This window comes from Canis lupus, chromosome 37, assembly GCF_011100685.1.
Source record: "Canis lupus familiaris isolate Mischka breed German Shepherd chromosome 37, alternate assembly UU_Cfam_GSD_1.0, whole genome shotgun sequence".
NCBI classification, from domain to species: Eukaryota; Metazoa; Chordata; class Mammalia; order Carnivora; family Canidae; genus Canis; species Canis lupus.
In genome coordinates, this window is record NC_049258.1 from 5,500,762 (window position 1) to 5,513,655 (window position 12,894).

The 12,894-nt window shown below is 40.0% G+C and overlaps 1 protein-coding gene and 1 long non-coding RNA gene across 5 annotated transcripts in view; one reads left to right on the top strand and one right to left on the bottom strand.

Moving 5' to 3' along the window:
- The window catches only part of LOC102156828, a 74,882-nt gene extending 68,384 nt beyond the window's left edge, over positions 1 to 6,498 (top strand). For 2 of the 4 annotated variants that reach the window (XR_005385091.1, XR_005385090.1), the window contains 2 exons: positions 4,737 to 4,820; positions 6,282 to 6,498. This is a non-coding gene — a long non-coding RNA (uncharacterized LOC102156828). The remainder of the gene's footprint in view (positions 1 to 4,736; positions 4,821 to 6,281) is intronic. The other 2 variants (XR_005385088.1, XR_005385089.1) reach the window with 1 other exon arrangement.
- The window catches only part of DNAH7 (dynein axonemal heavy chain 7), a 240,346-nt gene that overhangs the window by 103,453 nt on the left and 123,999 nt on the right, over positions 1 to 12,894 (bottom strand). Inside the window, exons 37-41 of the mRNA XM_038585215.1 lie at positions 11,962 to 12,117; positions 10,939 to 11,107; positions 8,897 to 9,023; positions 7,478 to 7,697; positions 829 to 1,701 (exon numbers count right to left, since the gene is read on the bottom strand). Coding sequence (XP_038441143.1) covers positions 829 to 1,701; positions 7,478 to 7,697; positions 8,897 to 9,023; positions 10,939 to 11,107; positions 11,962 to 12,117 — 1,545 coding nt within the window. The remainder of the gene's footprint in view (positions 1 to 828; positions 1,702 to 7,477; positions 7,698 to 8,896; positions 9,024 to 10,938; positions 11,108 to 11,961; positions 12,118 to 12,894) is intronic.

Here is a 12,894-nt window from a genome sequence, read left to right on the forward strand (position 1 = left end):
ATCAGAAGCCTGGTCTATTTCGCTTCCGGCTTTTAGAAGAGCACCTGCTGTTGAGCAAGGGGCTCCGTAAGCTTGCTTCGCAGGAAAGCGTGCTAGCAGGAAACGGAGGGACAGAGGGGCCATGGAGTTCCCCCCAAGGTCACATGCTGACACAGCCACCCCCCCAGGGGCTCTGCTGCAGGCCCCAGCTTCCCCACTGCACCCCGGTCTTGGCTGCTCTGGGTGTCCTGAACCTGAAGTCTGCAGCCACGGGGTCACTCCGGCTTTCTTGCCTTTGGCTTCCTGTAGACGTTGGCTAATAGAAAACAACGGGAGGAGGGGGAAGTGGGGGGGGAGTCGTGCCCCCTCCCCGGCATCCCTGCAGGAGCTCAGGTCTGGGCCTCTGCCTCCCGATCCTGGGATGCAGCTCTCCTGCCGGGCTCCAAGCTCCAGGGCCGTGCTTTCCCCCTCCTGCCCCTTTACCCCCCAGCGGTAGTGACAGCTCCCTGTACTGCCCCCCTTCCAACTGCTCGCCTCCTCCCCCTCGGATCCCTCACCCCTACCCCCCCAGGGACAGCTCCCTCATCAGCTCTTGCAGGGAAGCCTTCCAGCGGGCCTTCTCCCCGAGCCCCCGACTGCTACTCAAACCTCCCCTAAAGCCTTCTGTGAAATGTTGGGGTCCCTGAGTGTATGTCAGTGAGAAAATGTTTGTCTCTTACGACTTCTTGAATTTGCACAACACATCATCATCTATCAGAAAATTCTGCTTGATGCATCTATGAAAGGAGCCACGGTGATGACAAAGACTGGACCGTTCTAGAAGTCGACCTAAGGTCTGCCCAGCAATACCTGAAACCAGTCAATGGTGCAGCAGTTAACAAGAGCGGGGAACTTGCGGAGGCGAACCCGGAATGCATCCCCGATGGGACTCATGGCCAGGACGACGTGCAGGTGGTTGCGACAGCGATCGATGAACATATTGAAAAGGGCTATGGGGCTCCCATCGGTCTGTTTGGTCTTATCCCGTTGGCGATCTAACTGCCGCATCTTGTCACAGATCTCCTGCTTCTCATCCAACGGGAAGAGGTTGGGGACCTCCCCAGCGTTCAGCAGGTTGTTGACATCTTCTAGAAAGGACTCCCTTTTAATCTGAGTGTCTGTGAACAGGAAGACCCCCTGCATCTCACCTTCGGCACATTTCCTTAGGATCACTTTTAAATCCTCGTGCCACTCAAAATGACCATAGCCCTTGGAGATTTCAACCTGAAAAACGGAATAATCAGCCATGTGGGCAGCTAACCGGGTGACAGACTGCCTTCCACTCCCTCCGACCCCGACCAGAAGAGCGTGGCTGCGGGGCTGCTTCAGGATCCTGGAAATCCTGCTGATGTGTTCTATGGCAAATCGGAATAAGACCAGGCTCATGGTTTTTTTGCTCATGTTATTGTATTCTTCCAGGTGAGCTTCCACGATCACCCGCAGATTATCCACATCCTTGATTTCCCTGTAGTTGGTGTCCTCCCTCCTGGGGTCGTGGAAATCACAGAACATTAAGCTACGCAAGTCATCTTCTCCTACCACCCCGTCACCGTCGAAATCTAAGCTTTGGAAAAGTTCCTGAAAGTCTTCGTCCATGTATTTTTGCAAAACTTCTCGAATGTAGTTGATAAGCCAACTTCGATCTGCATTATCCAGAAGACGATCATAATACACTCTGAGGACCTAGAGGGTAATGAAGCAGCAGCATTAGGCGCCGATTCTTCTGGTTTTGTGCTTTCATTTACATATTAATCTCAAGTCACAGAAAAAGGACTCTCAGGAAAATTTCTATGGGTTTTATTAAAAGCATAGCCACGTAATCAGGATGTACTCATAATAATGCTTGTTTTAAATATTAGTTTTGATCATATATATTTGAGATGATACACAGTTAACATTCAGTTACGAATAAACCAAGATAACTTGGGGGCACTGAAGCCAATTAGAGAGGTGCAAAGAGTATGAATGACTAGAAAAGGAAAAAAGGGACTAGAGAAGGTTAGTGGCTGCCTTTGCTCTGGTCACTTAGATATAGATAAGGAAGCTGGGTATTCCCTTGCCATGATCCTTCCTTTTTCTAAGCCGGGAAACATTCTGAAAATTATTGACAAATGGATAGTATTATTTTTTTGAGCTCACTTTTTTGGAAAAAAGAGTGAATGTCTTAGGTGAAAGCCAAGTTTGTTTTGCACATTTATTATCTTTAAGTCACCGCAGAGGACAATCTACTAAAATAAACTCTGGTGATATGCACATGTTACTGGATTATAAGAAATAGTTAAGCAGGCTTGTCACAGAAAACAGCGATTTCCTCAACGTGGTGTAAGTGTCCCTTCGTTACTAACTGTTTGGACTGGACTACGTCCCTCTCCACTCCTCCCCCTCTCCCGCCCCCCCCCACCCCCCCCGTTCATGTGGAAGTCCTACCCACCAATAGGACTATATTAAGAGTGACATCCTTTAAGGAGGTAATTAAAGTTAAATACAGTCACAAGGGTGGAACCCTAGTCCCATAGCCCTAGTCCCCTAGGACTGTCCTTATAAGATGAGGGTTTCCACTCTGCCTGCAGGTACACAGAGGAAAGGCCAGTGAGGACAGTGAGGAGCAGCCATCTAACCACACTTGGTGGCACCTTGGACTCCCGGCCTCTGGGACTAGGAGGAAATAAATTTCTGTTAAGCCACTCTGCTTGTGGTGGTGTGTTACGGCAGCACTAGCAGACTAATGGACGTACGCTACAAGCAGTGCATGTCTGCAGTAGCAGGACTTCTGTCATTTGGGGGAAATTACTGAAACCCGCCTGCATCAGCTGGAGCTGTACCTGTAAAATACCTGCTTTGCGTTATATTCCAGATGTATGGCAAAAATAAAATGACAGCGTATGTGGAAACACTATAAAATTCAGAAGTAAAATCGTGACAAACCACCTCGAAATCAGCCTAATGGTGTTCAAGAGTAGTGATTTGAGTGTTTTCACTATTGTCACTATTGTCAAGCTGGTGCCAAAATAGTGTCCCTTTTTCTAGCAGTGGCGGCTGCATACGCAAATGGTACGACTGAGGCTTCCTGCATACTCTAACCAGTCCAAGAGCTATTTCTTTATGGGGCAACCTAGTTGCCCGATGTATGCCCATCATCCCCTGCTTGGATTGAGGGCTGAAGACCATGTACAATATTCCTGTGGGAGGAGAAACCTAAATCAAGCCCACCTCACATATCAGGTGTCAGGGCCTAAGAGGAATCAGTATGCTGGGATCTAGCTGGCAACGTGGCAAGAAGCTAAGGTAGGGTTTCTCAAGGACTGTCACCACACCTGTACCGACTCATCTGTTGTGCTGGCAAAAATGCAGAGTGCAGGGGCCCACTCCAGGCCCTGACTTGAAAACTTTGGGGATGGTGCCTGGGAATATCTTTTATTTTTCGACTTTTATTTCTTTACATAAGGTACAAAAATCCAAAGTGTGCAGCTCCAAGAATTTTTACACAGGTGACACCCTGTCACCACCACCAAGATCAAGGTACAGAACACTCCCAGCGCCTTAGAGGCTCCCTCCCATGCTCACTTCTGTGGACACCCTCCCCTCTCTACCCTGTGATCCTATTGCCCCCCTCTTCCATTTTTAAAAGTTTGATATGTAAAATTTTTCTATTATAAATCTACATGATTATCAGAGAGGCAATTTCTGGAATATTTTTATTACATTGTACTTTTGCTTTGAGTTTATTTACCTCCAAGCCTTAATTACAGATTGTTTTAACGGATACCTAATTCACATATCATAACATTCGCTCTTTTAAAGCACGTAATTCGGTGGCTTTTATAATATTCACGAAGGTAAGCAAGCATCATAACTATCAATTCTAGAACATCTTCATCATCCCATGTGGAAACCCTGTACCCCTTAGGAGTCACTCCTTATTATTCCCCTACACTCCCCACAACCCCTGGCAACCATTAATCTATTTTCTGCCTCTAGGCTTCTTTCTCTTAACACGACGTTTTCCAGGTTAATCCATGCTGTAGTATGCGTCGCTATTTCCTTTCAGAGCTGAATAAAGTTCCGTTGTAAGTACATGCCACATTTTGTCCAGGCATCAGCTGATGTATATCTAGGTTGTGTCTACTTTTTGTTTATTATGAATGATTCTAATAACATTCCTGCATAAGTTTTTGTGGGGACATATGTTTTTGGTTCTCCTGGATATGTGGCTAGGAGCAGAACTGCTGGGTCCTATGGTAACTCTGTGTTTAACGTTTTGAGAAACTACCAAACTGTTCTCCACTGCAGCTGCACCATTTTTCATTCCCACAGGCAGTGGGTGGTGGCTCTGACCATCCTTCCAATACTTGTTATTAACTGTCTTTTTGATGACCACCATCCTAGCTTCCCTAATGATTAATGATGTTGAACATCTTTTCATGTGCTTATTGGCCATCTGCGTGTCATCTTTGGAGAAATGTCTATTCGAATCCTTTGCCCACTTTTAAATTAGGTTGTCTTTTATTTATTTTTTATTTTTTTTAGGTTGTCTTTTACTGTTGAGTTGTTATGTTTTCTGGATATTAGACATTAGATATTGCGATTTTTTTCCCCATTCTATGGGTTGTCATCTCATTTTCTAGATACTATCCAATGAGGCATGAAAAAGTTTAATGAAATAAATTTCATTTTTAATGAAATCTAATTTATTTTTTTTCCTTGGGTCACTTGTGCAGAATAACTACATTTAACAAAGCAAACCGGATGTTATGTACACAAATGTTTGAAAGCCATGGAGAAGTCAAAGAGAACGTAAAGTAGTAAGCCAATTTCAAACCTAAAAAAGCATTTATTAAAATTATATTAGCTCTTTTAGTTTGGTAAAAGTGTCTGGAAAGGAAAGGGGCATCTAAAATAGTATCTGTCATATATTAGACCTTAGGAAATCTTTTTTGAGTGAATAGGAACAAAGCACAAATAGAGTGTTGAGTTCAAGCACTTCATATTTTTTGAAATGTTGGGAACAATGTGTCTAGCACTGTTCTCAGCACTGTGGATAAATCTGTGACCAAAAAAAAAAAAATCTCTGCCCTCATGGAGCTCCCTACCTGAGGGAGATGGACAATAAACATGACAAATAAATTATATGGCGTGTTAGATGCTGATAAATGCTATGAAAAGAAGAAAAATAGAGTAAGTCAAGAAAGACTGGAATTCCTGGTGGGGTGTGAGAATGTCGTATTCAATGGTGGTCAGTGTGGGCCTCACTGAGAAGGAAAGATTTAAAAAAAAAAAAAAAAAAAAAAAAAAGAAGGAGAGATTTGCTCAAAGGCAGTAGGAAGCAGGCCCACAGGATCTGGGGGGAAAGCATTCCAGGCCGAGTGCATGGCCAGTAGGCCTGTGTTGCTAGGTGAAGGGTGAATGAGTGTGAGGGCAGGAGGCAGCCTGAGGGGAGCCAGGAAAGAGGTACACACGTGAGACCTTATGGGCCATCAGACTTTTATTTTTAATCCCTCCCAATGAAGTAGAGTGCTATTGAAAGGTTTTGAGCTAAGAACTTAAATTTACTACATTATATCAATATGAAGTACTCACTAAAAATTGCAAGTTATTATAGCACGAATTTCATTAAATGCCCAAAGAGCTCAACAGCCATTGTCGAAACTCAATAATGTCACACTGAAGTGTAGTATAAGATTTGAAAGATGCTAAAAAGGGCACATACCATAAATATACAATAGCACATATGAGCTCCTCCCACGACTAGAAGAAAGGAACGGCCTGTATAATCCCAAGCCATGAAGCATGTTATGTATAATAAGGCTGCCTTTCTTCTTCTCTTTATGCATTTGTACAAATTATGTGCTTGCCATGTGTCAGGTGCTGGGGAAAGTAGAGAAATTAGTAAAGTTGCTGCTCTCAAAAAGCTTCTACTCCAGTAGAGACACTAAATAAGCCAAAATATAGACAGTGTCAAGTGATGTTCCGTGTTATAAAGAAGAAAATGAGATAAAGGAAAAAGAGCTATGGGAGGTAGGGATGGCTCAGAGCAAGCCTCAACAGAAAGGGGATATTTGACAGAGACCTTCAGGAAGCAGGCAGGCTTTCTGGATAATGGGGGGAAGAGTGTTCTAGGCAGAAGGAATATCAAAGGGTGAAGCTCCTGGAGAGGAGGATGCTAGATGCTTCCTAGAGCAAGATTTGGCTACTGACAAAACTCACTCCTTTGATGAAGTCAGAGACATCCTCCCCTCATATCTCTCTCCTTCTCTACCTTTCAGCTACTGTGGCCTACTAGACTTATAGCCTGTGTCCATGTCCCAGGATATTCATCCCACTCTGGCAAGTAAGGGACCTACAGAGAGTGCAGTAAGAATCCACAGGTCAGGGGACGCCTGGGTGGCTCAGTGGTTGAGTGTCTGCCTTTGGCTCAGGATGTGATCCTGAAGTTCTAGGATCGAGTCCCACATCGGGCTCCCTGCATGGAGCCTGCTTCTCCCTCTACCTATGTCTCTGCCTCTCTCTCTCTCTCTCTGTGTCTTTCATGAATGGATAAATAAAATCTTTAAAAAAAAAAAAAAAAAAAGAATCTACAGATCATAGGTTTTGAGAAAATTATTTTAGGGACCTTGCTGTGGCCAAAATTCTTGAGCAGAATTTCATTTGGACTTATATTTGAATGTGTGAGGATTTGGGAATTCAAATTGTAAAATAAAAAGCCTATTGAAATGGAATTTTTATCATTTATTTATTTTATTTAGAAATGGAGTTTTTAAATGTCTCTTTGAAATTTTTATCTCTATAGCATATGGTTTTAACATAGTACATTCCTATTTTCTAGATTTCTTAACTACATTGTTAAAATAACTATATTATCTATGTATTAAAAATAAAAGTTTTCTTTAACTTTCCTATAATTCTTTGTCTATTTTGGAAATACTGAATTATTATTTTTGACCCCTTATTTTGGTATTCTTTCTTTCCTTCCACAAGCTTTTACAAGAAAATATTTACCCACATACCGCTTCCCAAAAAGAAATATATTTTAATATAGTTTGTATGCCCTCAAAACTGATTTGCTTTGCAATTGTTTTGGCATCTAGAAATACAAGTAATGTAAATACATACATTCATTTCTTATAAAAACAGCTCCTTAAAAAGTATTCCGTCTCAAAAATTATTTGAGATCAAACTAATAAGGATTAAGTCACTTAAGCGATATTTATCCAGTCATACCTACTTCAAAATATTTTATAAATCACCAAAATTTCTAAAAATAGGAATAATCCATTGTAAATATCATAAAATATATTAGTGATAAATATTCTTTTAAATTACCTTGATCATTGGCCTTCATAATGCCAAATAGCTAAATGCATTTCAATATAAATTGCTAAATGTTTCTTTTTACTCATTTATTGCTGTAAAAAAAGGTTGGTTTCTTGCATAATCATATTTTAATAACACAAAAGTTTACCTCATGAACCCAGAGACGTTTAATCACTTCTTTGGTTTCTGCTGTTTCTGGTCTTGACAAGCAAACACCCTGAATGACACGGGAAAAATCACGGAGGTTGAACAAGTAGTGAGATTTAGCTGGAGTAGGCAAGAGATTCCTCATGGCTTCTTTATATAGAGCCATCGTACCATTAACAATTTGTGTGGTCAAATCTAGAAAATCGTCTGGAAATTTATGACTTAAAAAAATAATAAAAAGAAAGAAAATGTTAGGAAATACAATACACAGATGATATTTAGCATACCTAGTGTGAAAGTTATTCTGATCAAATGATTTAATTTATAAAATTAACATTTCATATAATAATGATACAATTTTAATTCAAAACTGCTTTCCATTCATTGTTTTATGTTCAAAGAGACTCCATGGGAAGGCAAGACTAATGTAACAGACTTAGAACTACTTAAATAAGTGAACAGAAGAGCCAGCCGAGGAACCCTGACCATATAATTCAAATCCAGCATCCACTAAACAAGTGTGTCCTATTCACTTTCACCCCTTAGCATTCTCAATTGCATATAAAAGGAATCGCTGAAGAACACTAGTGAAATGAGTATTTTTGGAGAAAAAAAGGAAGCAAATAAAAATACAGAAGAAAAAAGAAAAAGGAGAGTTTTTTTTTTAAGTGAAATAAACAAGGAGTCAGGATTTAAAAAAAAAAAAAAGAAGAAGCGCAAAGGGCACAATTAGGTGGGAAAGAACATGTAGAACAGAGATCCATTTGGAAAAACTGACTCTAACTTCCCGCTCAACAAGGTGCCGTGGTCCCCCTTCATCATCACCAGGTAAGGCAACGAATGACAATTTTCCTGAGAATGGACATCAGGGAACTGAGACCTGCACTGCTCAGCTCCACTTGGCTCCCTGACCTCTGCACATCTTGTGGAGAAGCACTGAACGTCCAGAGCCAGGCAGCAACGTTTCCCCAGGGCACAGGCCCCAAGGCTACACTCAAACTTAGACATGAATCTCCTTGGAGAACTCAAGAGTTCTACTACAGGGTATGAAAGTCACAGGAAAAACCTGGAATAAATCTTTCCAGCATTAATTGCACTACATGGTAAAAATTCAGAGCATTAATAATTCTACTGTGGACATATTATACAGCAGAGTGCAAAATTGGTATGGATTTTGGGGCTAAAATTCAAGACATCAGACAAAAAAAAAAAAAGAAAGAAAGATACTCTGGCCCCTTTGTGTTATGGTCCCATACTTGGAGATGAGAGCAGCAGAGGGCAGTGATGTTACCTGTTATCTTTTTCTTTATCTAGGGATGTTTTCAGGGAATAGTGTGAGGGGTACTACTTGTATTGATAGGTTTCCAAAATACTCTATACCCTCTAAATGAAAAAAAGAAACACACTTTACATTACTTACCAGATTTTTAAATGCCAGGTTAAAATTCTGGAGAAGATTGTAAACATGGATTTATCACTAAACTCATTGATTGTTATGATATTAAAATGTCTCATATATCGGGGAGTCACTGGATTTCGACCACCACCTAAATATTAAAAAGAGTAACTCTTAACAATGTTACTGCTACCCACTAGAATATTTTCTCTGATATTTTACAGCATAAAACAAATTGAAAGATGGACAAATTCATAGCACACAGAGAAAGTAGGAGTAATTGTTTGGGTAACCCTGACCTAAAAGCAGCTTTCCCCTCAAATTCAACACACTGTTTTTCTTTTTCTTTCTTTCTTTCTTTTTTTTTAACACACTCTTTTTCTAATTGAATTGTCTGATTGAGTTCTTGGGTCAGGTCAATTTACCAAAGGAAATCAGATCAGATGGAAAGCCATTGGTCACCTTCTCTGTAACTCATATAGCCTAAAGCAGTAAATAGTAAACGTCCTCATAATATAATATTAAGATACATTAAAAAATAGTAATATTACATACAATTTTGGCAAACCTGACTGATCAAACTTAAGAGTCCTTCCCACATGGCTGAAATTCAACACAATCTTAGCATTTAGGCTAATTCTTCACCCACATCCTAAAATGAATTTCCTAAAGACTAGTCCATGTGGTTCATGTGGCCACTTCACTGCATGCTTGCATTTTTAAAGATTTGTGGATTATCTCACTCTCACAAAATAATGATTACATTTTCAAAGATAAGGCATTTTTTTAAAAAAAGTAATTATTTTGAGAGAGAGAGAAATATGCATGAATGGAAGGAGGGTCAGAGACAGAGGGAGAGAGAATCTCAAGCAGACCCCACGCTAAGTGTGGAGCCTGACAAGGGCCTCAGTCTCAAGATCTGAGATCATCAACTGAGTCAAAATCAAGAGTTGAACACAACTGACCGAGCTACCCAAGTGCCCTTCAATATGAGGCTTTAATAACTGATTTAAAATGTAACATCATTTAAAAAATTATTGATGTTATTATCTTTAAGTATATAGACAAATCTCATTTTTTTTTAGAAGAGAAAAGAGAGGCAAACCATACAACAGACTCATAACTATAGAGAACAAACTGAGGGTGGCAGGAGGGAGGTGGCGGGAGATGGATTAAATAGGCAATGGATATTAAACAGGGCACCTGTTGTGATGAGCACTGAGTGTTTTATATATGTGATAAATCGCTAAATCCTACACATGAAAGTAATACTACACCGTATGTTAACTAGAATTTAAATAAAAACTTGGAAAGAAAAAACGCATTTGAAGTGGCCCAGGAAGTGCACTTAGAGGAATTACTGACTCAGAGCAACCTGACTGGGTTACAAGTCAAAAAAGGTCAGGGGGTCAGAAGAGACTCTCTGAAGAAATGATATATGGAGAAAAGGAATTTTTAAGGACTGGAATACCAGCTTGAGTTCAGGAAAAAGAGTTAAAGATGTCCAGTTAGTTGAATCAAGCCACTTTTGACGCCCCATCATAAAAAAAAATTTCTCCCGTATAGATTTCTTCGAGTTTATCAAATTCCCATGAGAAATGTAAAGAATCTTTGAAGATTAATTCTTTTGGCTATTTGATACTTTAAATTTCTCTTAACAGCCTGATTAAATCCAAAGACTCTCTAGAATGGGACTTGATTGGGGTAGAAAAGGAGATTTCATACAGTAGAAGAATTAAGGAATAAAAAAGAAGGAAATGAGCTGCCCCAGGGGGATCTGGGTCCTTAGATACAGAGAAAGAAGTGCAAAGTCGCAGAAGGTGGGAGAAAAGGGATTTGGAAGCATTGGTGGGAGAATGGCCCTAAGTAAGGCAATCCACGTTGTAGTGTTGACCATTGTAGTATCTTCCCAGAGGCCCCAAGGTATACACAGAGAAAACATACACACGAGAAACTCTAACTCAAATTGTCCAGCTGGATTTCTATCTCCAGGCATTTCTCCAGATACAGATATGTAGATTGAGAGTAATTCTCAATCTTAGTGATCACAAACTCAGAAAATGTACCTGGGGGTCCCATGGCACACATGATTTGAATGTCCACTAGTTTAATCATAGAACAATCCTTTAGGTCATACCAATTCCAGTGATCTAACCATTGTCTAAGCAACTCAATGGGAGGCTGAGCCCCATATACTTCACGAGCGGGCATATTGACATCATCTACAAAGACAACCTGAGAATAAAAAGAGAAACAATATTAGAAATACTTAACCCCTTGATATATTGTCCTGTTGTGTAAACAGTGTTGAGGCAAAGAATGAGATTATCTTCTTATAGAATTCATATGAGAGACATGATGGTTTCTTTTCAAATCAAGAATAATATCCCCTAGCATCCGTGCTTCTAAGGAATAGGGAAAGTCTTGTGACAACCATTATAGATTAAAAGAGTTGAGGATTTATTAATCCTCTTGCACAATTTGCTCATCAATATGCCTCCTCTTTTTCCTTATACAATTTTAATACATTGAAGTAAATGAGAAAGGTAGGATGTTAAAATGATTATAACTTCCGAGTGGTGACAGTGAGGTTCAGAAGGCTGTTTGTGGCAGAGGAACACAAGGGACGTCAATTGATAGTTGGGTTGTTTAAAGGCCTAGAGGACTAAGCAGCAAGACTGCTGAATAAAAATGTTAATCAGAGAATGAGAAAGGTAGCTAATTTCCCAGATGAATATTCTATTTTTTAATTCAAAGGGCAATTGCTTGTTTTTAATGTCAAGTTGTCTAATGCACATGCAAATGTGAAGACACTTATGGGAAAACTTAATCAAAATTTGTGACTAAAGGGGGCCTGGCTAGCTCACTCAGTAGAGCATGCTACTCTTCATTTTGGGGCTATAAGTTCGTTTGGGCCCCATGTTGGGTGCAAAGATTCCTTAAAAATAAAATCTTTTTTAAAAATGTGTGATTTTTTGTGTGTGTACAAAAAGCTATGAAGTCCTAGTATATCTGGTTGTTCTGACTTTCGCAGGGCACATGAAGAGGACCAGGGCTGTACCATACGTATAGAAACAGAGACCAATTACCATTCTCTTGCCCAAAGGAGGACCGAAGACTCCCTTTCTTCTTTTGTCCAATTTTGACATGATAATATTCTGAGTTTGAGCTGCTGTAGTCTGTGCTGAGAAGTTAATTAGCAGAGGCTTGTAGATATCTTTATTGAGTTGATTTAAAAGAAAATTCTGTAAAACAGAATATAACAGGAAATAATAAATGAGCCATAGTTGGAACTATCTCTTGACATTTCAAAATAAACGCTAAGCATCACTATTGACACTTGAATTTAGAGCGTCATAACAATGTGAAACGAGAGATGGAATCAACACAGTTACCATACTGGTGGCACATCCGTGTTTGTCGAGGACCAGTGCATACGGCTTCTCTGATTTCCAAAGCCACCGTGCAGGGTACACGTGCCTTCTCAGCATGAGGTCATGGGGACCCAGAGGCTTTCAAGAAACTTGCTTCAGGTCTCAGGGGTGGGGCAAGAATTCAAATTGTCCCCTGTCTCTTTCCATATCAATGTTCGTTTTGTTATAGTTTATCTTTCCACTTAAATACCAAGTTATCTGACTTTCAGTTTGGAAGCAAATATGTATATTTTCCAAATGCATTTCTTTGGAAAGCAAGTGCAATTATAAGGATTATTAATGAAGATGTGTTTTACAAAACATCTTGTAAAAGAATAATGAAATAGGAAAACAATTACCGTATGTTAGGTAGAAAAAGATGACAAAATTAAATGCAAAGTATGCTCCCCATTTTGCAAAAAAGTTTTGTTTTGTTTCTGTTTTGTTTTGTTTTTTTGTTTGTTTGTTTTTTGTTTTTTTAACCTGGGTCGTTTTAATGCCTGGGTTGAATTTGGGTTGAGGATACAAATGACAAAAGGCTTTATTTTTCTCCAACCACTGCCTTTCCCCATGTCAAGTATCCATTCCTTGACTCTTGATGATACCTTG